Raw genomic sequence first — 26,458 nt, 5'->3', positions numbered from 1 at the left:
CCATTTGTCCTAGGTAATGTCTAGCTATCTGTCTAGAAACTGGGAAAGTCTGCTTCCTAGTTTTGAAGATGGTATAAGGGATGAGGTTGGGAGTGTAGCTTGAGGGGGGTAGGGAACAGCCTGGCTGTATCATGGTTGCTCCCTACTGGGCTCCTGGATTCAGAACTCAGAAGACCTGGTTCCTTGATCCGACATCTCCTCTGCTTTCTCTGTTGCTTGTCACTCTCTGTCCTTCTCCTCTTTTTGCCAAGGGTGAGACTGAGGAAAGGGCCAGGGCTTGGTAGGGCAGTTTCAACTAAACTTAATGTGGCTGAACCTGCAAAAACGTCCTTTGTAGCCTACAGGGATTTAGCCTTATCCTCTAGTTTGTTTTTTTTTTTAAATAGCTTGGGCTTTGGGTCCAAACAGAAAATCCTTGTTAACGGAAAAATCCAAGGTTTCGGATTTAAGATGTTCAGGAAGGGCCTGTTCTTGTAACCAAGCATGCCTCCTGAAAATGACCCACTGGCAGCTACCCTGCTAGATGTTTCTAAGGCATCAAAGCCACAATGCAAAGAATGTTTTGTAACCAGAGTGCAAGAGTTGCAAAGATCTAATAACTATTTAGTGAGACCTCTCATCCTCCAATCACAAGCCTGGCTGGACTAACCAACAGCAATCAGCTGTTGGCCACGAACGTAACTTGCATCAGATGCTTCCTCTTACAAGGAATCTAGAACACAGCTTGATCGAATGCTGTAGTGCATGTGGGCCCCTGATACTCTCTTTCGTTCTCCAAATATTTTTCTAGTGATTCTGCATTATGCCTGACTGTTCTGGAATTAAAACAGGGACACTGGGTACAGTTCGGCAAACTGTGTTCTGGACCCATGCAAAAAAGTCTGGAAGTCTCAGTGAGGGATTTCTTTCCCACACTCTAAATTAAGTACCTGTATTGACAATCAAAATCTAATAATACAGTAGATAATGACAAGGAGAATAGTTCCTCAGTAGGGTACTTACCTTTATCGCAGTTCTACACTCTGGCTTTGGACTGACCGAGGGCACAATGAATCTTTATTAGGCTCTGATGGCAAGAAACAGCTAAGAAAATGGTGCCATACAAAGATGCCAGTGGACCAGGTGGGTGTCTGCTGGACCTGGAGGAAGGGAAAAAATCATTGATGTGTGTGTCAGCCAAAGGCTTCTACAGCAGGAAATCCAAAGGAGTAATTACTGCAACTATGAAACGTGGTAATCATGACATGGTTCTGCAGCTTATAGTAACTGTAATGCATGGTTAAAGCCATCAAAACCACCTGAAAGCAGCATTATATTAAACTGAGTTAAGGTTCCCATAAAGAATTACCTAAAAGAGCTACTTTACACACTGATTGATATGGAAGACCACTACAATACTGCAACTCATTTTTTTCCCCTAATCACTTTTCATAACCTGCTGTTACAGGAATGACCGTCTTACCTGGTATGTAAAATGTTCCACAAAACTGTAATACATCATTACTATTTTGCCTGCACCCTTTCAGCAGTTTCCACCATGACCTCAGCTTAGTGTTACTGACTTCAACATATCCAGTCACAAAATCATGTTAATTAATTTCAAATCCCTACCCCTCCCTACTGCAGGAATGGACCACACACTTATTTAGCTGTCTTCAACCTGGATATGCACCAATATTGCTCTTATTAGACTAAGAATAAAAATGGTACATCAGGATGTTCTAACATTTTCTGTTTAAATGAGATGAATGCAGTCTAAAATCCAGTACAGACTTCCTACTAAATGCAAAGGTATGACCAACAATGTCAGGACTTCATTGTTATTGCTGCAAAACATAAAATAAAGCACTACCCCCTTCCATATTTTATCCCCTTCTCCAAAACGGAGCAAAAAAATATGTCACAAATGGTGGCATACTCATTAACCAATCCAGATCAAAATATTTTCAAAAAGGATTGAGCCTGCATTTCTTAACTATTTCAGGACTTTTTCTGCTTCCTGTCTAGAAAGGGTTACTTCACCACAATGGTTTAATATCATCTCATTAATTTTTCTTATTAATTTTTCATTGTCTATAAAATGCCCATAGACCAAGCGCTCTCAGCTTCAAAGGGAAATGAATAGCAATACCTTCAATTTAAATTAAATATGAATCATCTTAAGGCTTTTATACCAAGCAATCAATTAGTAAAAAAAGATGACAGGCTAAGGGATATGTAAGCTAAATGGTGGTCCTTAACCAATGTATGACCATCTCTGATGAACATTTTCTAAAAAGGTTAATGGGAAAATGCACTGCAGTTAACTGGTGATTTTAGGCACAGAGACATGCACATAGCTTCAGGATGTCATTTCAAAGGTGACAATTTTTGAGATCCTGACCATATTTCTAGTGACAGAAACGTCACTTTTGTAGATAAATTCAAAGGATTCTTTCATCTAATATAATACCAACTCAAAGCATATATGTTCTGGCCACATATTGCCCTGCTCACTCCAAAAACAAGTGATATAACCATCCATAACAAAACATGTGAATAATGCAGTTTTGGTACAGTTACATGCCCTTACAATCCAACCTTGGCACAGTGAACAAAAGGCAATATCACAATCATCTTTTGACACCTCTTAGTAAGGGTTACAGAGAAATATACTTGGACTGTGAATAATTCCACCCTTAAGCATTCAAACACACCTCCAACCTGAATCTGACAGTCATTTTGCCACTATCAGTATAAGAAACTTTTCGTGTCATAGTGTTTCTGGTGACACAAAAAGTTACTTTTACAGGGAAATACATTTTTCATTTACTTACATATATGTATATATATATATATATATATATATATATATATATATATATATATATGTGTGTGTGTGTGTGTGTGTGTGTTCTATGTTCCATTATATAAAGAAAAAAGGATAAGGCTCTTGATTTCCTGATTTGATTTTTATACTGACTTCAACGGTCTATCTGCTTTACCTAAGGTCTTTAAGCCTGCATTACTAATTCCAGTACATAGGTGCACTTCATTTTTCCATCTAAGTCGTCCATCTGTTGGTATTAATCCTTAGTTTCATTTACATGTACTGAGTGTATGTCAGGTTAGTTCAGGACTTGTCTTTTGCATTAAAACAATTCCAGGCCAATCAGCTCACAGCTAAAAGTCTAAATATTTCCCTCATATCTACCCTGTTGTGGTTGTGCTCTTAAACCCTGTGCATCTGCTGTTGCCTGACCCTTGTGATAATTTGTCAACATAATTCCTTCCTTCTCCCCGTCAATTGGCTATTGACAATAAGCACATTAAGTATCATTTTGCAAATTTTCTCCCCATAAACTACTCACCAGGCTAAAAGACCTTTGATAAAATTGCATATCATCAAGTGTAATGATGCTCTTGCACTGATTTTAAAATCAAATTAGTGTTTTTCTTTTCTATAAATAATTTACTGGTTCTTGCAGATGGCAGAAGAAGGTTTCCAGGCTAGCTGTTTGGCATTGAACTTTAAATACTAATTAGCAAGTCTACTCAAACATTATTGTAACGTGAACTCCAAGTAGTTATAGTTACCCCTGACCCCATTGTCAACCTGTCAGTGCCACAGACCAGCACTTTCCCACAACTTCTCTATCCACCCGGATTGAGATGGGTATTTTGAGAAAGTGTAAAATATGTCTCATGCTGTCTAAATATAATCTACTACTCAAACACAGTGTGTGAGAGATGTTCATATACAACACTCTTGGAGGAAAAAACCACACACACACACACACACACACACACACACACACACACACACAGAGTAAATGTAGACACCAAAGTCGTCAGCAGTACACGACACATCACACCAAGGCCATCACAATATACAATCTACCAGTTTACTATCAAATTTTCTAATGTAACTCCATCAACTGCACATTTGTTGAACACTGAAAGTTGAAAACGGTAATGTCGAACTCCAAAAGCCAACCTAGGAACAGGTTTTAACATGGGTCCAGACAGGATCGAGGTTTGTAGTTCGGCAATAGCAGTAAACACCTATCTTGACCCATGTTAAAAACCCGTTCCGAGGTTGGCTTTTGGAGTTCGACATTGCCATGTTAGACTTTCCAGTTTGACAAAAGTGCAGTCGACGGAGTTACATTCTAAAATTTGATAGCAAATCAATCTACCATATGCTGAGTTTCAAAAGATTAACTTGTCTAAACCTCAGTCAGTTTCAGTGTTCATTTAATCATAGAAAGAAGAGCAGCAATTACTTTGGTGTGTCATTTTGAGAAATCATGGTTTGAACATTTACTGACAATGCAGTTACGAAATCTCATTGATTCCTAAATCTTTCAAAAAAGATCACCAAAGGTAGAGAGAGAAAGTTCTCCTACTGTGTGTGTGTGTGTGTGTGTGTATATATATATATATATATATATATATATATATATATATATATACACACACACACACACACACACACACACACAACTACATACCAATACTACAAAAACACTTTTTAAGATACTCATATTACTACTTACAGCTGCTATTCTGGACTACTACACATTTTTAGTCTCCTCCCTCACCTCTCCCTGTCCATAAACTCATACCATCTAGCTTTGTGCACACAAACAGACCACTCTGCACTACCTTAGCAATCTACACATTACCCACCCTTTACCACACCTCTATCTTCAGTTCTCATAACACTCCTTTCATTAATATACCACACTGCCATCATCTTACCAAACCTCCAACTTCTTCTAGTCACCATCTTAACTCTCACCATCTCAATAAACAATGACAGCAAGTCAAGTGCTACCGCTTTGTACACTCAACACTAGTTCCCTTTACTATTATAAAATTCCCACATCATATCCAAACTCCATCACAAACACACACACGTTAGAAAACCCTCTTTCTCTTCCAGTGTCTCTCTCTCTCCCCCCTTCTCTGTACAAACAAACACGCTCAGATCTGTTCTCTTACAGATGCATTAAAGTTATGAATAGCACTTTATCAGCAGCATTGAAATTCAAATACATATCTCTTCATACCTCTACTCACCTCACTTCCATCCTAAAACTTAGTGGGGATATTCACCCTAACCCTGGACCTATACATCAACTACCCACCATGGCCAACCCATTACTTTCCAATGCTCTCAACATAATTTTCCCACCAGGTAATGAATCTAGCCTCATTCTTTCCAGCATTAACCTCAGAATTATCTGCAAAAAAATTAATGACATCCATGCATGTCTAGACTTTTAGTCCCCAGGCATTCTAATCACCTCTGAAACCTGGCTAAAACCAGAAATTGCTGACAAAAAATGTATTCCCCCAGATTATAACATATTCAGAATTGACAGCAAAGGTGGTATTGCTATAACAACTTAGAAATAACTCCAGCCCATCTAAATATCCCAAAATGTAATAATGCTGAACTTCTGATTGCTTACCTTAAAATAAACCAAAAGAAATATATATGTATCTTAGCAGTATACATCCCACCAGGCAACAATATTACCACAGCCAAAAATATCCTGCACTGGATATCTGACAATATCTCACAAGAAACCTTCATCTTACATGACCTTAATACAGACCGGCAATCCATAGGACTCTATTTATCTATTTGGCTTCAACCAACTAATAAGCTCCTCCACCAGAATCAACAAAAGCGCCAACAGACAGTCCATACTGGACTGGGTATTGACAAACAACCCCCATAATATAAAATCTTCTGTTTTTTTTTTACCAGATACCACCTCCCAACCTATGTAATCAGGCAACAACCTGGTTTACCCAAACGCATAGTCTATACACAAGTACACAATTTAATTAGATTTGACAGACACCATTTATTACAGCCCTGTCCCCCTACAACTGGTATGCATTAAGAGTAATGTCCCTAGAGGAGAGCTATTCACTTCAATTACACCGTCCTAAAAATACTAAATGATTTAGCACTAGTTAGAACAAGAAGGGTAAAAACTACCACAGCTGACAAAAGAGACCAAACAGCTCCTGCTACAAAGAGATAAAGCATGGAAAGAACAATACAAGATTAAAAGACAACATGCCTACTAAAATTTTTAGATATTTCAGAAACTGTACCAAGATCCTTGTTAAATCTGACAAGAAATCATACTACAGTAATCTCAAAAAAAAAAAAAAGCCCCAAAACAACCCCAGGCTATTTTGGTCCCCTCTATTACACCCTGGCCATTCCACTACACCCTGTCCTTCTACGTCAAACAAACTGTCCATTGCCATTCAGTTCAACACACATTTTATCCAGTCAGTTCTTTCACTAATCAATAACCATCTCATTTCAACACTCCAACTTCCATCTGTTCTCTAAAGCAACACAATTTCTATTAGTTTTCAGCCCATCCCAACACCAACCATAAAACATTACTAGTCAAGTTAAAAGTAGCAACCTCAGCTGCTGATAACCTGCCCACAAACTTCCTCAAAATAGGTGCAGAAGCACTAGCCTTCCCTGTCTCCATTCAAATCAATGGGTCAATAACTGAAAACTATGTCCCATCCAGATGGAAAAGTCCATTAGTATACCCCTTTACAAAGGAGCTACTTCAACAGATTTAAACTATAGACCTACTGCTGTCCTATCACCCCTCTCTAAAATCCTCGAGAAATGTATTCACTCTCAGTTTATGACATATATAACCAAATACAACCTGCTCTCCAACACCCAGCACGGTTTCAGGCCCAACCATAGTACTACTACTGCCCTCCTCAACTTCACTAACAAAGTAAACCAATATAGAAATGAGGGCAACATTGTTTCTTCACTTTTTATTGACCTTTCCAAAGCATATGAGACATAGTGTCCTACCAAAAGGTCCTCACTGAACTTACAACACCAGGTCTCACATGCCCTTGTCCTGGTTTCACAGTTATTCATGTAATCAGTAGGAAACTAAATGGCAACAAAACCTTTTAGCATTTCAACCAATCTCTGTTGCTGTTCCACAAGGGTCAGTACTTGGCCCCCTTCTATTTAATATTTTCATAAATAAACTTTATACTGTTACAACACTTGCCACTCTCGTACAATATGCCGACAATTCAGCCCTTATCTGCTCTGCCTCATCCATAACAAAATTATAGGAAATCACTCAAAAGCATTCATTTGACATTGAAATATGGCTAAAAAAACTTCTAGCCTGCTGTTTAACGCCAAAAAAAAAAAAAACAAAACAAAAAAAAAAACATACTATTTACTCCAAAACGACATCTTAAGCAGAAATACACATTTCGTATTACCTCAAATAATAACACAAAAATAGAAACCATAAGCCAAACTAAACTACTCAAATTTGATCACCACATAGGTCACTCCATCAAGAAAACTCACCAAAAGCTTGGCCAACTCCATAGGGCTAAACACGACCTGACAGCTCAAGCAAAGATTACCTTAGCAACAACATACCTCCTTCCTTCTCTATTATATACTTCCTGTATTCTTACAAATAAAACTAAAATGACTACTGCTACTACAAAACAGCTAAATTTGCAATTAACCAACCAACCTTAAAAAAACACACCACTGCCTTGCATTAAAACAAACTGACTTGAACTCTCTAACCAGTTGACATACTCACAACTGCCCAATGCCTACAACTTATTGTACTCTCCTGACAAATACCCAGCATTACAAACTACTCTACTGTACTATTCACTCACTAGGAACTTCGCACTAGCAATAAACATTTAATGTGTTATCAATAAGACATTCAACACTGCTGGAAACCCTCTCTACTCTCATTATGTGTAAAAACTCTGGAATCAAATTCCCACACAGTTAAAACATGTAAAAAACTTAAATAGTTTCAAAACTTTGCTTACACAGCACCTATACCAAAGATGGCTGTTCTTCTTGATCACCTACTAGCTTTACTCAGACTACTTTTCTCCAACTCTTACAGCCACTTAGCTTATCCCTACTTCTCATATTGCACTCACTTCTTAAATTCTTACTTTTCCTCTTTCTCTTCCACCCCACCACTAACTACAATTCTTCCTCTGTCTGTTTATCTTCCAGCTCACTTCCAGAACTTCTCCTTTCATTATCTCTCATTTTTGAGCTACATTCTACATCTGTCTGTAAATTATTACTAAACTCAAAAACACCCCAGTTTTATATTTTCTGTGCACTCATCATGCTATACACTGTTACTATATGTTATTTCTCTATTCAATAACTATCCAATTTATGTTAGTTTCTCTTTTTTGTGTTAAAATGTTACCTTCGTGCAAGAAACATTTAACAATATTTAAAAATAATGTAAACAAGCTAATGTACAGATGTTTTACCCTGCTATTATAAATGTAAATCATGTGAAACTTAAATGTGGAGCTTTCTTCCCAGGCCTCGGCAGAAAAATGGGATTTGCCTAGTCGGACTTTTTCCAGTCAACAAAGAAAAATAAATAAAAATATTTAATGAAGGGAGGTCTGCTGGGTGATCACTAATGAATTGTGAGAAGAGAAGGGATCCTAGAACTAGTCCTTGGATGGACAGATAAATAGATGTTCTGTTTTGGAGGTAACTTTCAAACCGTTTAATAGTATTTTGGTCAAAGCTTAAGTTTGCTAATTGTGAGGAGCAAGTTGTCGATGACTTATTTCTGCAATAACAAGACATGATCTCAGCATTTGAAACAAGTCCCCCTCTGCTATACAGAGAGAGTCTGTGCCACATTAAAGTTGTGACACTGAAGAAGTTTCTGAAGCTGCACTGTTTATTTGATAGAAGTCCAAGTAAAAATACCCACACCATCAAGTCAACAGGCCCAACATCAGACATGCAAGCCAGCAAAACATTAAATTCAAGTCACAAAAAGGAAAGGAACTCCACAAGGATACATAAAACCGCTTTCTCCATAGTGCTGCCAGAACCCTCTGTGCTGCTTCTCAGGCCTGGTCATCACCAGAAACCAAAGCAAATGACAATCTAGGAACCCAAGGGTAAACCCAGCAACAAGAGACATTTAAGAACCAATTTTTGAGAGCCACTACCACCACCACTTATAGATATTAAGCACAATCCGGATGCCTAAAGAAGACAAACAGTGAAAGTATAAGGTTCCTCTTTGTCCACAAAGAGCTGCATCCACACGGAACCCAAGAGACAGAGATTCCCAATAGCTTATGAATCCTCTGTTAAGGCCATCAGAATGCAAAATGGGTCCATGATAAAGGAACTTTGACAAGGTATTACAGAGTCCACTGTCACCATGAAGGGGATTACCTTCTCTAGTCAAGCCCAGGTAGAGTTCTCAGAACCCCCTAAAAGACGAAGAATGAATTCATGCTGCCCTCCTCAGCCACCAGTGGGGAAAAAAATGGCAGGGAACAATTGCATCCTTAAACACTACAATGGCACACGGAATTAGCTACAGGACAGTATCCAAACTAATCAAAGAGGGAACATGAAACAATACCCACCCCAGAAGACCTGAGAATAGGAAGGGGCAGAGACACGTCAAGAAGGGGAACTGGCTCATTTGTGAGCTTACTGGAGGTGAAGCTCCAACAATCATAGGATCTCATTCACAATAATAAGAACTGATGTGGGAACAAACAAGTTTCTAAACCAAACTGGATGTCACAGAAGTCAAAAATAGGTCCTAAAGTGTTTCCAGTATTGACTGTATAAACAGGGACTTGAATCTGGAAATATTATGTGGTATACTGGTCATCACATCTCCTTTACAAGTAGAAGATCTTGACTTCAATTCCTAGTGGAACCATTATGCTCCCAGTGATAAGCATAGTGATTGTAAATCAGTGTACCAGTTGGACAGAGTTTACAAAACTCACTTCACTGGCAAAATTGCTTAGGTATCGAATTGATACAGTGCTGAGGTTGGTATGGCATAATGGTTAAGGTATTTACCACACACCAGAGGAACAGGGTTTGATTCTCACCAAGAGAATTTGGCTAGGCTTAGAATGGCCCACAAGGGCAGCTAATCTAGTCCTTACCTATGAGACACACAGTTGAAAGCCCCAAGTCCCAGTGTGGCAGATGGTATGCCTTCCTGCCAGACCTGTTCTATGCTTGAGATGTCACACTAAAGGCAAGCCAGAAGAAAACTGTAAGCTCTGGGACTACAGGTAGGCCCACCAAGTGTATGAAGGTGTCATTCTGTAACACTCCAATCTGTTGGAGATTGATACACAGAAATGGCCCATTTAAATGGGTAGTAACAGAAGAATGACTATCTATGAGTTTACAAGATGGCACCTTCAAACTCTGCTCTCAGTGGGAGGGGTGAATGGCAGCACAACATTCCATGTACAACCTATAGCTGGAGTGCAGATATGCAAGACCTAACACCACAGGGACTCCCCTAAAGGAAAGAATATCAAAATAGCAGCTCAAGGATCCTTGTGGGAGAAGGACTTCATCTGTCTCAACAGAAAATACCTCCTCTACCTGACTTCCTGGGGAAACAGACAATGGTCAAAGCCCAACAACTTTTGATAACTCCAAAGTAAGGATTACAAGTGTCAAACTGGGATGCTGAGGGTGTTAGGCAGACCAATGTGCACAAGTGAACTCATCTGATAAAGACACTAAAGAAAGGGAAGCCTGTACTAGGCATGCCACCTGTACAAACAAAGGTCCTTAAAGGTGAAATCCTATACCCATAACTAAAGCTTCAAGCAGAGTATAAAATCTAATCTCTCACACCTTGAGCATAGGCCCTGGCAAAGGTTTATACAGTGATTCCCCCTCAAACAGGACCAGGAAGAGCAACTGCGCATGAGGTGAGCTGCAGGGCAGTCCATGGAAACAAAGTCTGGCCCAGAGTACCACTGATCTGTGACTGGGTAACTGAAAGGTCTTTTCCTACAGATCTGGCTAAGCAGTCTCATCAATTAAGAGAAAGGCAGTACTGACACTCTGGGATACACCATTCAATTGGAATCATAAAATACAGCTTCTACTATGTCTCAAATTCTCCAAATAAATTAAATAAGGACCTGGAATAGAACTGTGCTCTCATTAAATGGGGATGATTCCCACCTTTAACAAAGCCTGCCAAGGCCACATAAAATGTAGGCATATCTCAGAAAGGACTATATAGAAACAATGGTCTGTTTGTGCCCACCATGTTCTTAGACTTGACAAAGGTATTTGACACTTTCACACAGGCAACTGCTCATTCACCTCTTTTCAATAGGACTTTCACAATACTTCTTGTCATTGTTTCTTTATTGCCTATCACAACTCCACTCACTATGCTAGTTTAGTTCAGTATGCAGACAATTCAACATTAACATGTTCAGCCTCAACAATAAAACTCCAAGACATTACCCACAAATCTTTCTCCTCTGTAAAAACCTGGCTCAAAGAATCAAACCTCATACTCCACCCCAAGAAAACTAAGTTAATGCTTTTTACCTTAAAAAGTTGCCAAGAGGACAATCTCAAATATGACCAGCATATATTGCAGGCCATTAAATCTATACACTAAAAACTAGTCTCCCCTTTTTAGTTTCTCCAAATTTTGGGGGTTTCTAATACCATGACGGGAATGGACCCCATTCCTAAGACAAAGTACAATTAAAGCTAAATGTTCCTTTTATAGGAGCAATGGATTATTCACAGATACTACAAGAAAATCTCTAGCCGCCACCTTCTTACCGATAGCTCTCTTACATGCCACTCCTATCCTAACAAACTTAAACAATACTCAAAGAAAGAAACTTTCCTCCTGCTACAATAAAATAGCTAAATTTGCCACCAATTTCACTCTTAGGACCCACCAGTATCACAGCTTAAAACAATTAAACTGGCTTGATCTGCACAACTACCTTACATATTCACAACTAACGACAGCACACAAACTCATTCATTATGCAGAAAAATGCCCTGCACTAAAAAATTACTCCCTGCTACTGTTCAGCAAGGGACCTCCATTCCAGTAATAAATTCTTACAACTCAAAAAGAAGTCAAATAATGTTGCAGGAGACTCACTCTACTCCCAATATGTTTCTAAATTCTGCAATTGTATCCCCACTTAAACAGTACAGTTGTGTACACTTACCATAAATGCAGATGTTTGAGTGTACTCACTGTTGCAGTCATCACATTTGGGTTATCTGCCTGCAGGTAGCCCTCAGCCGGCCTGAATACCAGAGTCTTGGATTCCTGAGTCGGATGCTCTCTCTTCTTCCATGACGTCAGGTCATTAGGGGTATAAAACATGCAGCCGATGCCATTACATCATGTTTTTTTTGCCCCAGATGTCAGGTGCCCCCACAACGGGAAGCAGTTATATATTATGGTACACCTCCAACAAAAAGCAAATACACCAAACAAGAAGGAAGCCAAGAGAAGTCGGGGGCTGGAGGAAGGGTAACCAGGACTGCAACAGTGAATACACTCTAACATCTACATTTATGGTAAGTGTACACAACTGTACTATGTTCTTCGTGCTTCACTGCTGCAGTCATCACATATGGGTAGATTCCCAAAGCTAAGGAAGGGAGGAGGAAGTTAGAGAGCATTAGGGCCAGCTATTAAGCCCTGCAAGACTGCAGTGGCAAAACCAGCTCTGGATTTAGAAAAAATAGGCATGTCGTAATGCTTGGTGAAGGCATGTACAGAGCTCCAAGTAGCAGCTTCTAGGATGTCCCTGGTAGGGACTCCCTCTGAGGAAAGGCTGTAGAGGTAGCTGCAGCCCTGGTGGAATGTGATCTTATCCCCTGTGGGGTAGTTTTCCATGGTGCTTGTAGCAAAAATGAATACAATGGGCTATCCATTTAGAAATGGTTTGCTTTGAAATGGCCTTCCCCTCTGCCCCTGCAGCAAAGCCAACTAGCAGCTGTTCAGATTTTCTGAGGGGCTTAGTCCTGTCCAAATAAAATCTAAGTTGTTTGTGCATGTCCAGAGAGTGCAGTATTCGTTCTCCTTTGTTTTGTGGATTAGGGAAAAAAGTAGGCAAATGAATAGACTGGTTTAGGGCCACACTAGACACCACCTTGGGCATAACTGAAGGATTGGTCCTGAGGGAAACCCTGTCTGCATGGAAGATAATGAAGGGCTCCACTGCCATGAGGGCCTGTAATTCAGACATTCTTCTTGCTGAAGTAATGGCTAGAAGGAAGGCTGTTTTCCAAGAAAGGAATTTCAACTCTGCAGTTGCAGCTGGCTCAAAGGGAGGTAAAGTGAGCTTTTCCAATACAAAGTTAAGGTCCCAGGCTGGAGTAGGGGCTCTCCTGGGGGGGGGGGGTCTTACATTTTTGGCTCCTCTAAGGAACTGCTTTAGCAGGGAGTGACAGAAGAGGGGTGGCTCAGTATTATAATGTGTTGAAATGGCAGAGGCATTACTTTTAATTGACGAGAAGGATAGGCCCTTGTGGAGCATTTCTGTTAAGTACTTAAGAATATGAGGTAACCTGGGTACCGTTGTGCCCATCCCCCGAGTTTGGCTCCAGGAACAGTATCTTTTCCCCTTTTCCACATAGGATTTTCTAGCACTAGGCCTCCTTGCCTCCAGAATGACATCTAGCACCTGCTTACTGAGGGATGCTATTGGCGAGCTCAAGGAATTAGCCAGGCTGCAAGGTTCAGGGTTTGAAGCTGAGGGTGCAGAATCTGGCCCACCTGCTGGGACAGCAGGGAAGGGGTCTGAGGCAGGTGCATGGTTCTAGCACTGTCATACTGCGCAAGAGGGGGTAACAGTGCTGGCGTGGCCAGTCTGGTGCAATCAGTATTGTCCTTGGCTTGTCCTGTTTGATCTTTTGCAGAACCTTCGAGAGAAGAGGCAGAGGGGGAAAGGCATAACAGAGATGCTTTCCCACGTAAAGGACAGGGCATCCACTTTCCAAATTTGACTGTGGGAAGTCCTTGTACAGAATTTGTCCAATTGGTAGTTCTGAGGGGAGGCAAACAGGTCTACCTCTGGAGTCCCCCATTTGTTCCTCAAGAGCTTGAATATTTTTGGTTCCAGTTTCCATTCGTGTCGGTCCATGAGATTTCTGCTTAGGTTGTCTGCCAGTGAATTTAGCTTGACTGGCAGGAATTGAGCTTGTAGGTGTACTTGGTAGCGCAGGGCTGTGTTCCATAGAGCCATGGCTAGTCTGCAGAGACAGTACGAGTGGGTTCCCCCCTGCTTATGTAGCACATGACTGTGGCGGTGTCAGTCTTTACCAATAATTGTCCTGGAAGAATGCGGTCTTTGAAGGCTGTCAGGGAATTCTGTACAGCTAACATTTCTTTCTGGTTGACATGCAGGTGCAGCTGTCTCTGGTTCCATTTGCCCTGAATACACTGCCCTGCCAAATGAGCCCCCTATGCATAGTCTGATGCGTCTGTTGTTAGGGTTTGGGTGGCAGGGGGTAGAGTGAAAGGGAGTCCTTTGTTGTGGTAGCAAGCCTCTGCCCACCAAAGGAACTCTGTCTTTATACAAGGAATGATAGGAATCACTGATTCCAGATCCTGAGAATGTGGACACCATAGGCTTTTTAGATACCATTGTAGTTTCCTCATATGCAGTCTTGCATATGGAATTAGTAGAATGCAAGAGGCCATGAACCCCAGGCCTTGCAGAATTTTCCTTGCAGATAGCTGGGTCTTTGTGGCCAATAGTTTGAAGTAGTTTGTCAAATAAACTTGTTTCTCTGGAGTGAGGAAAGCCATCTGGGAAGTTGTGTTCAAGCTTGCTCCCAGGAATATAATCTGTTGGCAGGGTACTGGATGAGATTCTTTTCGTTTATGGTGTACCCCAGTGAGGTTAGAAGTTTCTTTATGAATGCTAGATGTTTTAATAGCAAGTCCTGGCTTTCTGCCTGAATCAGACAATCGTCCAAGTACGGGTATATTTGAATATTTCTCTGCCTGCAAAATGCAATGGCTGGAGCAAGACACTTTGTGAATACCCTGGGTGCAGTAGTAAAGGGAAGTGCAGAGAACTGATAGTGTCTGAAACTTGCCCTGAAGCGTAGGTATTTCCTGCAAGATTCCCTTATTGGAATGCACAGGGAAGCTTCCTTTAAGTCTAAAGTTGCCAACCAGGCATCTTTGCCTAGCATAAGAAGCAGCTGTTGGAGTGTTAGCCATTTTGAATTTTGGAATTACCAGAAAGGTGTTTAGAATAGAAAGGTCCAGGATAGGATGCCAGGAGCAGTCTTTTCTGGGTACCAGGAAAAGTCTTGAATAAAAACCTTGTCCCCTTTGTTCTGCTGGGACAGGTTGAATAGCCCCGATACTTAGAAGAGAGAGAACCTGCTGTTGGGCCTCCGTCCACTGATTTCAGGGTAGGTCGGGCCAACCGTTTGGGGTTGGGTAGGGTGTGGAAGTGGAATCTGTATCCTTGGGAAACTACATTCAAAACCTATTTGTCCTGGGAAATGAGTTTCCAGTTTTTTGCATGCAGGGCAAGCTTTCCTCCTAAGGGAGCAGGCAGTTGAGCAGGGCTTGGAAGGGTTAAGGTTAAGTCATTGTGCCATTTTTCCATAGGAGGGTGGCTTACTACTCCCTGCTTTGGAAGTGGGAGCCCCCCACTGCTTAGGCCTGTGCGTAGCCTGAGACTGTAACCTAGGTGGTCTGCTGTACCTGGGTCTGGACTGAGAAGGCCTGGAAGAGACTGGAAAGGACCAATTCTTTGAAGGCCAATGCCTACTAAATCTGGGAGGCTGTACTTGTAGGAAATCTTTAACAGTTTGCATAGATTTAGCATTTTCCTCCATCCTTTCGAGGACATCTTCTGCTTTGTTGCCAAACAGGCGGCCTTGGTTTAAGGGAGCATCCAGCAATTTATTTTTAACATGATCTGGCACGTTTTGCTCCTTAAGCCAAGCATGCCTTCTAAGTACAGACCCAGTGACAACATGTGGCAAGTGCTTCTAGAGAGTCAAAACTACATTGCAAAGTATGTTTACCAACTTGTTCTGCAGAGTGCATTAAATCCTGTAATTTGTTGTGTTCAGCAGAGTCAGGAATCAACATCATTTTCTGTTTAAGCAGTCCCATAATATGCTGCTGGTACTTTAACATATGCAACTGGCAATTTAAAGCCCTAATGGCCAAAGTAGCAGAAGTGCATACCTTCTTACCCCATCTGTCCAAGGCTCTAGAATCTCTATCAGAATGGGGAGGATTTTTGGAAGCAGTACCCTTAATGTCTTTTGGTCCTTGGGAAATGGTCTCTGGATCCGCAGTAGGATTCTTGAAGAGGAACTTGTGAGAGTCAGGTTTTCTGAGAGCTGGAGGTAAGGTGTCTGAGGAAAGGCTAGATTCCAAGAAAACATCATCTACAATGTCCAGAACAGGAGGAATAGCTAAAGGCCTGTGTTGAGGAAGGAGTAAGAATTCTCTAAGCCTCTTTTTGGAGTCAGATTAATCCTGGCTTTCCTAGCGGAAATGCTCCCTAAGAGTGTGCAAGGTTTCACCAAAAGAAAAATCTTCTGGAGGGGAAGCAGAGGAAATGGAATCCTCTGCATCAGAATCCTCACAGGTAGATAAGGGCACATCCTGGTAATCAGAAGGAACAGAAATATCACATTCCTGATCAGAAGAATCAGAAGGAAAATCAGCTCTAGGTCTCTTAGGAGGGGAAGGCTGGCTTCCCCTAATTAAGGTAATAAGGTCTCCAGCTACTCTAAGCATTTGTTTTTTAGGCATATGGGCCTGAGCGTGCAGTTTGGATGTAAGTTTTCTAGGTGTGGTGCGAGTTTTAGGTCTGGATGAAGAAGATGGCGTCGGTTTAAAATGCAAGTCTGTAGGCCTACACCCTCAGAAGCCGGTGCCTGCACAGCGGCTCCGGACCCATCCAAGGTAGAGACATCAGCAGGTTCCATAGTCGAAGACGCATCTCATGGCATACCAGACTCCGAATGGGTCTCAGTAGAGGCCTGCGAATCTGAAGTAGCGGGTATCAGGGGTTGCGAAAGCTCCTCATTGAGTACCGGCAGACTGGCAACTAGCTTAACAGCAGAATCGTCAGCAGTTTTGGACATATGCGGTCTGTCTTTATCCTTACATTTTTCGGAAGATCAGTAGTCGGATGGCTTAATGAAATCATTTCGGAGTACGGATATCGAGTACCAAAATAATTTTCTGCAAAGATAGACAGACGATGAACAAGGCAAAAAAACGACGTGGGATGTCGTGGTCTGGGCCTAAGCAAGGAATGCAGTAGGAATGGAAATCTTTATGAGGTATTTGCTTTCCACAGGTAAGACGATTGCTAACTTTTACTGACATCAGTTGGAGCAAGAAAAAAGATCCCCAATGGGGTACTTATCTTTTTGAAGACTTCGGTTCTGAAACTTGAAAATGAAAATTTCAGGAGTTGGCCAACCGGCACTTGTGAACTGCTTCTGCTTCAGGCACCACACCGCAAGAAAGACTGATGTAATGGTGTCAGCTGCATGTTTTATACCCCTGACGTCATGGAAGAGACAGCATCCAACGCAGGAATCCAAGACTCTGGTATTCAGTGGCTGAGGGCTACCTAACCCAAATGTGATAACTGCAACAGTGAAACATGAAGAATATCTCTCCAACAAACTCAATAGTTTTAAACGAATGCTTAAGCAACATCTTAACCAAGCCTGGTCCTGGACATGCTCATCACCAGGTTAACACTTTGTGCTCACTGTACAATACTCTCAAAATATTCTCCTTAAACAGAATACTCAACCTCTCAGTGAAATGACAGAGCAATTTTTATACATAACCACTGCCTGTACAATACACTAAGTTGCACATGGGCTCTTTAGTAACATCTATCTCTCTAAAATTTTACAATGTATAAATATAACTACTGTATGTATATAAATATAAATAGGAATGTAAGTACTCTGTGATTAACTGAAAATACAATGCAATGTAAACAAATGGAGATTTTCTCCCCAGGCCTCAGATGAAAATGGGTAGTACTCAGTCGGACCTTCCTGGTAAACAAAGACAAATAAATATTCCATACAATATTCAAAGTGAGGTCTCAGGATCAGAAACTGTGGCATATCTGCTGGGCAGTAATACAGCCCTCCCACCATCTTCTGGGGAGCATCATTCAACCATCCTTTGCATCTGGATAAGTTTCAGAGAACCACACTTAAGAAGCTAAAGCAAGTCATTACACGTTAGAATCATCATAGGTGAGCATCCCTTCTTGAGTACAGAACTTACAAAAAAAAAAAAGATACAAATTTGCTGACTTGAGGACAATGTAAAAAAAAAAAAGTTGCATTAAGCTTAAGTAAATACAACTACAATTTTTTTTTTCATAAGACCTGTGGTTGTAAATCCTGTAAAGGTAAAATGTATAACCTGTACAAAATGGAAATGAATGTATATATATATATATATATATATATATACATCTTTAGATATATATATATATATATATATATATATATATGGGTCTACTTCAAAATATTTAAAACCCATAACATCTAATTTCATAACACTGAGACCAGAACATCTAAACCCAAAAACATCTAAAACCCATAACATTGAATTTCATGACATCTAACACTACAAATCAGAAGAAAATAACATTCCCTCCACATATAATGACACCAAACACTTTTTACTACGTTTCTGCAGGGGGACAAACCCCCCTGCACTCCACACCCTCAGTAAATTAAAAATACCAACTCCATGATCGCACTACAGTGGGAAAAAGTTAAATTCCTAACCCCACTATATCAAGTTCCCCTGTAGAAATGTAGTAAAAAGTGTGTTTGGTAGTCTGGTGTCGTTACATGTGGAGGGGATATTTTCATGTGATTTGTAGTGTTAGATGTTATAAAATTCAATGTTATGGGTTTTAGATGTTCTGGTAATTACCGGAAACTACCACCCCATTAGCCTGACGAGCCTGGTCTGCAAGGCTATGGAACGTATCATCGTGGAACTTATAAACAATGACATTGGTAATCTCCAAACTCAGGACCCTACCCAGTTCGGGTTTGTAAAAAGCATATCATGTCTCCTAAACCTGATAGACTTCTTTGAAGCAGTCACCAAAGCCGTAGATGAGGGTAAGGTGGTTCACACAGCCTATCTAGATCTCGCCCTAGCTTTCAACACCATCCCCCACTCTGGAATTATAGATAAACTCACTAAACTAGGTATAAATCCCTATGTCACAAGATGGGTTGCCAACTGGCTCACTGACAGAACCCACACTGTGAAAGTAGCAGACTCGAAATCCAACTTCTGACTAGTGACAAGTGGAGTACCACTGTGTTCAGTCCTGGGTCCTCTCCTGTTTATCTACTTCTCTGAAGTACAGGCTAACACAGAAGGTCTTTGGCTAACGAAGTTCGCAGATGACTGCAAACTAGGAGCCATAATCAAAACTCCAAAAGATGTGGACATCCTACAAAAAGGCCTCACTGAGATAGATGTCTGGTGCCAAAGCCATGGCCTCAAGTTCAATGTCAAAAGTGCATTGTCATCCCTTTTAGTAAAAACTCTGTACCCATGAACTACCACATACGCAGTAGTCTACTTAACACCTAAAGTGTGATAAGAGACCTTGGGACACAGGTGGACAGTAGTCTCTCCTTTGATAATCACATAGCCACAGTAGTCAGGAAATCCTTCTATGCGGCACACATCACAAAAGGTTTCTCATCCAGAAAAAAAGAGGTCATGTTCCCCTCTACTCGTCACTCAACTGATCCATTATAGAGCAAAACACCGCTTTTAGTATGTACCTCCCAAGACATCTACAACTGGAAAGGCCGCAGAAATACCTCACAAAGAGGATTACTGGCCTCAAACAGATGCCCTACGCAGACAGTCTCAAAAAACTGCAGCTTTACTCTGTCGCATACCGCCTGCTCAGAGGCGATCTCTGCCTAACACACAAAGCTATGTCAAACCCAGAGCTTTTGGACATGCTCCACTTAAAGAAATCCCAATCCCTCCAAGCTACACACTCCAGGGGCCTAAACCTTGTCACCACAATAAACAGAACATGCTGGAGGGATAGATTCCTGTCCCAGAGACTTCCCATACTCTGGAACAAGCTACCTATCTATATCAAACAACGCTCATTAGCACTCCAAGAAAATCTGGATGACTCACCCCGGGGATCACTTGCGGCTCTGCTCGACAGTGGCACAGGAAAATAATTTTCTTGGGTGGCGAAAGCCAGGGTACCCTTTGGCTAGCTTATATAGGCTTTAGGGCCAATAGCCTAGTACCTACCCATAAACCAATGGTCTCAATGTTATGAAATTAGAAGATGTTATGGGTTTTAGATGTTTTGAAGGGGACCCATATATATATATATATATATATATATATATATATATATATATATATATATATATATATATATATATATATATATATATATATATATATATATATATATGTGTGTGTGTGTGTGTGCGTGTGTAAACTGTACACCCAAACACACACACAAAATCTCTGAAATGTAAAATTTTAAGAGGAAATGCATCAAAATTACTGTGCAAACATCTGCAGTGCTTACATGCATGACCTTACTTGGACACTTGCTTCCTCAAAGACTAAAAACTCTTGAGGACAGCATTATAAAATTTTCAATCTAAACAGGAATGAATGTCATACTTTTCTCCCCAACAGAATACAATGGTTAGTCGGTTACATAAACTTCCTTAATCTGAAATACGCAGGTGGACTGCATTTCTGAACAAAGCTCCAACAGGATTCCATTTTTTTTTTGCCTGTGGAACCATACATCTACTGTTTGGACTTCTGAGACAGAAGCAGCCAGAATTCAATATCTTCAGCAATTAATAGTGGCAGGTCCGGATAAGATGCTAGCTAAGAAATGTTTTATGCCATCCATCTGTTTAAACATGTCTGCCTTGTATGTTCCTTGCGTAAGTTTAAAATTGCTTGTCTACATTTTACAAAGTACATTTTTAATTTTGTTTCAGAGTTGTATTATCCAGTCTTAAATGTTTCACTTTATAACTTAAAGGTATTAGAACAGGGCACTGAATGTTGTCATTTATCTTTTGAACAGTTACTACTCAAACTACTGCAACAATATAAATATTAAACGTTTGCCTTATTTTATGGGTAAAAAGGAACTGTGTTTCTGATATGCTAGCACGTCTAGCTTGTGCAGCATTAAAGTCAAGTGGTGCTAGTATTAAACAGATACCATTAAAACTCCTCCTGGAAATATTTTAAGTGTGTGCACACAAAATAATCTTGGTCAAGTTTCAATTACTGTTGATAAGAGTGCACTGAAAAGCACTGAGCTCAGACAGAGGTGGATGAAATCCCAGAGACAGCAGTTATAACTCTGATCTTTAGCTGCATGGTGTAAAACTTGGGCATGACAGGCATGGACTATTTCTCAAATTTCCAAGGAAGTTGCCTGCATTTACTACAATCTCTGAAGTCCAACTAACCCTTGTATATTAACTGCCGGTAAAGGTTAAGACAGTGAGACTTCAGCCTCCATCTGTGGCAAACAATTTGGTGGTAGTACAGTTTACATGCCTGTCACAGAAAAGGATAAGCCCATCCATAGGACCCATCAAGGCGGATCCCCAGTCTTACAACTTTCAATATCTACAGCACAGCTAATAGCTTTAAACAGCACATATAAAGTCTTTAAAAAGTCTAATGAGGTTCAAGAACAAAGTAAAACCTGTGAAATTCAAAGCACATAAACACTAGATTTTAGAAAACAAAAGGACTGCATTTATATAATGCATGCAGAAGTGATAGACTATACAGGTCTATTCCAATTTAAATAATTAGCAGCAAAATTAAGTTATACATGTCCTTTACTTTTCAACATACCTCAAATGTGTGGTCTAGCCTGTACACAGGTGATGAATTCATGGCACTAACCACTTCCAGCACGCCATTAAAGTTGTTTAGCTCTTGAAAAACCTGCAGAATCTCAATAATTCGGCTTACCACTGCCACCCTTTCCTCAAGGTTTTCTGTTTCTATAATACATCTGTAAACATGTGAAAACACATCATTTGTACTAAGTTTTGCAAAGGTCTTTGGCTTGTTTAAAAACTGTATATGAAGAAAAGTACATTGTTCTAACAATGTTAAAAATACAGAATTATGTAAGCTGATAGATAGTAATGTTTCATACTTCCTATGTTTTGAAGATTAAATATATATTTGGAAAATGTCATATTCGATGTCTGAATTTCTGAAGAACAAGTAAGCCCAAATGTCCACTGAAGAAAATATTATGGCATTTTTTATCTATGCTGACTTGTGTATATGTATAAACAACAATCTTCTGCCCTCCATTTGTCATTGTTTCACAAGGGCAGTATTCAGCAACAAGGTTTGGCTAAGCACTACTGTAAACCTGTAAATTTGTAACTGCAGCTTCAGTTCAGGACTCTGCTCGAGTAATATTATGGAGTTCCAAAGTCAATTAAACGGTTAGCTGCCAGCAACAATTTGGTTACTGTAATTTGTAAAAGTTATAAAAGACAAGTAGAAGATAGAAGATAGTAACTGAAGAGTATACTACACATAAGTTCAATAACTGCAACACATCAGTTAGCATGACAGTTTTGCTGCTATCATTTTGACTGGTAGCAAAACTGCTCTGTAGACTGGAGTCATGAAGTGGAAACGTATCAAAGTGAAAAAAAAATTCAATCCACCCACTACACTTTACCACCTCCATCTACTGCCTATATCCAGAGAGCTGAATGGTACAAACTGATGTCAAACAGTACATGCTCCAGACCATAAATGAAGTTGTGGAATCCGCACTAGCACCAATTAAAAAAAATCACCCCTATCTACCAAATGCAGGTCACTACATTTACCTCACATCCATCCCTGGAATCTCACTGTGGAAGGCTAATCCTCAAGAATAGTCTATATTCAGCATACAATACTTATTGTGTCAACAAAAGGTGTACAGTCCAAATTACAAATGCAATTCTAAGATGAAAAGACTATGGGAAGTTTCCTGGTTCCCTGGCTAAACTTCTCCAAGTCTGAATGGCTACTTCCTTGGGTCTCTCCAAAAAGAGGCCACCAACCCAGCAGGATTAAACCAGCAAACAAAGTTTAAAAAACTAAGTAAAATATGTTCAGGACAGATAAGTGGTACATGCTTCCAAGATGAACAAAAGTGCCACTTGCCTGGTATGGTGGATATTAAGGTGGGGGTAAAATATTCAACAGCACATCAAAAAGCAGGGGATTGATATCATTTAAGTAACACTTCAATATTAAACAGAAGAACATTCTTTACATCATAAAAGGAAAAAAAATACCCCCCCCAAAAAAATGTCAAAAGTCTGCAAACTAAAACTATATTTTAAGTATAATCTATGTACATAATCAAACATTTTACCCTATTCAAAAAAAATATAAGTGATGATTCTGCAACTTTTTCTTTTATAACGCATACATTTTTATATCATTTGTCTCTTAAAGACAGACAGCAATGAAACCCCACTAATACTTACCCAACATACACCCTTCATCGACATAACACCAACATAACACCATGGTGCCTAATAAGAATACAACAGTTTCTGAGAAACATCCTTGTAACTGCTGAATCCACTGTTAGTCACACCAACTCCACATTCACTACGCTGAACAAGGACGCTGTTACAATTAACTGCCTCTCAAGAGCCAGAATTGACATATCAAGGGACCTCTGGTCTCTTTCTTCAGTAAGTATGACTCCAAAATTATCACAGTCTATGCTGGAGTGAACAATATGTCACAAAAGCCAATGAAATAAATCCAGGAAAACTTGCTAGAACTTACTATGCATGCTTCAGTCAAGGATAAAACTCTGGTTCTGAGAAGTGAACTCTCTTCTCCTGGAATGTGCCAAGATTCAAGAAAAAGATTACTGCTTTCAACAAATGGCTAAACGGCTGGTGCCATTCGAGGGGGGGGGGGGGGGTTGTCTTCCTAAGAGGAAATCATCAAAAATCCTAGTTGCTTCTGAAGGATGCTCAGCAACTTCTGTTCAAACCCAAAAGTACGCAACAGAAACAACATCTAACACTCTGCAAATACAGCCACACCAAGTGGAGCCTCAACTACCAAGAAAATAAGGCAAGCCAATACACTACCCAGGAATCTAGTCATAAGGGACTCCATTGTACGACATACTGATACCCCCCATTCACCAGGCTGAACATGGAGTACCAGCATAATGTAGTCACAGTCCATGTAGGTGTACATGACCTCAGATGTAGCTTCCTAGACTGTATGGAGAGAGACATTATTGAGCTCTCTGAGCTGGTACATACCAAGCAGCATTCTATCTTTACCAAGAATTATGCTACAATATCAGCAGATGAAGACTGACTTTAGTAACTTGTTTAGTTTTAGTGTCACTCTTGGAGGACATAACATTTGTCATTGTGGGAAGACATAGTTAAATCACATTTTTTTGCCAAGGATGGTCTGCACCCAGCCCCTCTAGGCTTTTGAATACTGGCTAAAACACTGTTCTCAGTCATAGAGCCTTTATGCAATGCCAAACTAACAAACCTTCCAACACCACAAAATCTACCCAAGGAAATTTAAAGGTGTTACTGCTCAATGCCAGAAGTCTAAAGAAGAAGCTTCACTCCCTCCAAGCTCTCCTCATCATGGTGAATGCAAACATTTGTGCAGTTACTGAAATATTGTTTAAAGCCATATAGTACCCAGGCAGTGCAAGGCTTTACTTTCTTCCACAAATTTACAAGAGCTATTGCACAGACAGAGAATAAAGGATAAGGCGTCTTGATGTACATCAATAACAAGCATGCTCTGAGGTTGGTTAAACAGGATGACACACTGGATTTCCTACACATCCAAATCATACACAGTAAAGTAAGATACCATATCCTAGCTACAGGTCACCCTGTGTCCCGGAAAACCCATACCTCATACTCAGACTAACTTATGCCACTGCACTCAGCCTTCATCAGACCCATAATTGAGTATAATGCCCCATTCAGTATGTACCTGACCAAGCACATGCAACAACAGGAACATCCAACAGAGGTTCCTCACAAAAAGAATGCAGGGAGTAAACACAATGTCATATGGAGATTGCCTCAAAGTCCTATTTCTACACACAGTTTCCTACAGACTTACAATTTATATCTGACATACAAGGCATTCTTAGATCCCGCTGTAATGGACCTTTTGCACATCTGCAAAACAACCACCACCATAACTACCAGAGTTAAGTGTTTAAACTTTGCTTGTGACTTAAACAGGACAAGTTGGAGGGACAGCTATGTCTCTCAGAGAATCCCCATTCCCTGGAATAGGCTCCCATCCAGGTTAGCAGAGTCCTTCCCTAACCGTATTCAAGCACAACTTGGACCATTGGGTGATAAATTGGAAATTCACCCCTAGTCTGACACCAATATCTCTGATGGACAGAAGCAGCCATTATATCATGCCGTAACTAACATACACCATTTAAAATAACTTCTAAGGCACAACAACTCATGGTATACATTTCGGATGCATGGCTAGGCTTATAAAGGACCCCAGTGGTCAGCCTAGTATAAATCTATGAACCTATGAAGAACTTCTGCCAAAGTTTTTGCAGCACCCATCATGCCTTTTTTAGGTATAATTCATATAATGAACATATCAGCCTAACTAACAAATGACTCAATAAACTGGACAACTTAAAAGTGGCCTTCCTTAAATCCAGAAGTCCGCATCTATGACAAGTCTATATTTGTGAAGTCACAATGACATGGTTCAAGTGTAATGAGAGCCCCCTCCCACCACCACACACACACACACACACACACACACACACACACACACACACACACACACACACACACACACACACACTTCCATGTCAGGGTTCTGTGGCTATTTTGCATTAAAACCTATTGGTAATGCTGGAGGTGTCTCAGTGCTCATGTGGGATTTTATCCCTTTCAAAGTGAAACTCCATGCCCCCCCCATTAAGCTCATTTAGCTTCAGCTCACACTAGGTAATTTAGAATTTTAACTTAAAGTTTGTACCAATTACCTTCTACAGCCCCCACAGGATCATGAAACCTTCCTGGCACTCCTTGAAAATATCCCTGTAAGAGATGCTTTTTCAATCCTCAGTAGGCTGCAGTATTTACACTTTTAATGCTAGTTATTCAAAAAGCATCTTAGATTGGGTTAAGAAGACTTCCCCAGAACTGTGTAAAGTCACAGCAGGGGAGATTATATGCTGGAACAAACTCAGTCCCACTATGTTCCATGCCTCTGGTTGGCTCCTGATTAATTAAGTCCGACAACAAACTAGTTGCCTTTACTTTGAAAACATTCATTGCCCCCCATCCCCCCTTCCCGTGGAAACCAATATAACTTTCTTTGGAGACTCCAAAAGAGCAACCTTTTCACAACTGTTTGACAAAGTCTCTACATTTATCCATGTCAACCCCAGTGTGGATTAAGAATATGGAGGCACCTAA

General features: G+C 40.3%; 1 protein-coding gene across 1 annotated transcript in view; it reads right to left on the bottom strand.

The window, feature by feature from the left end:
- The window catches only part of LOC122790011 (son of sevenless homolog 1-like), a gene marked incomplete at its 5' end in the record, with an annotated part of 1,046,520 nt that overhangs the window by 460,339 nt on the left and 559,723 nt on the right, over positions 1-26,458 (bottom strand). The window contains 1 exon segment of the mRNA XM_044057549.1: positions 21,816-21,978. Within this exon segment, the coding sequence (XP_043913484.1) occupies positions 21,816-21,978 (163 nt within the window).

This window comes from Protopterus annectens, chromosome 1.part2 (assembly GCF_019279795.1).
Source record: "Protopterus annectens isolate FY-2018-M chromosome 1.part2, PAN1.0, whole genome shotgun sequence".
Classification (NCBI taxonomy): Eukaryota; Metazoa; Chordata; order Ceratodontiformes; family Protopteridae; genus Protopterus; species Protopterus annectens.
The sequence above is the reverse complement of the archived record's forward strand: the minus strand, read 5'-3'. Positions and strand labels throughout refer to the sequence as shown.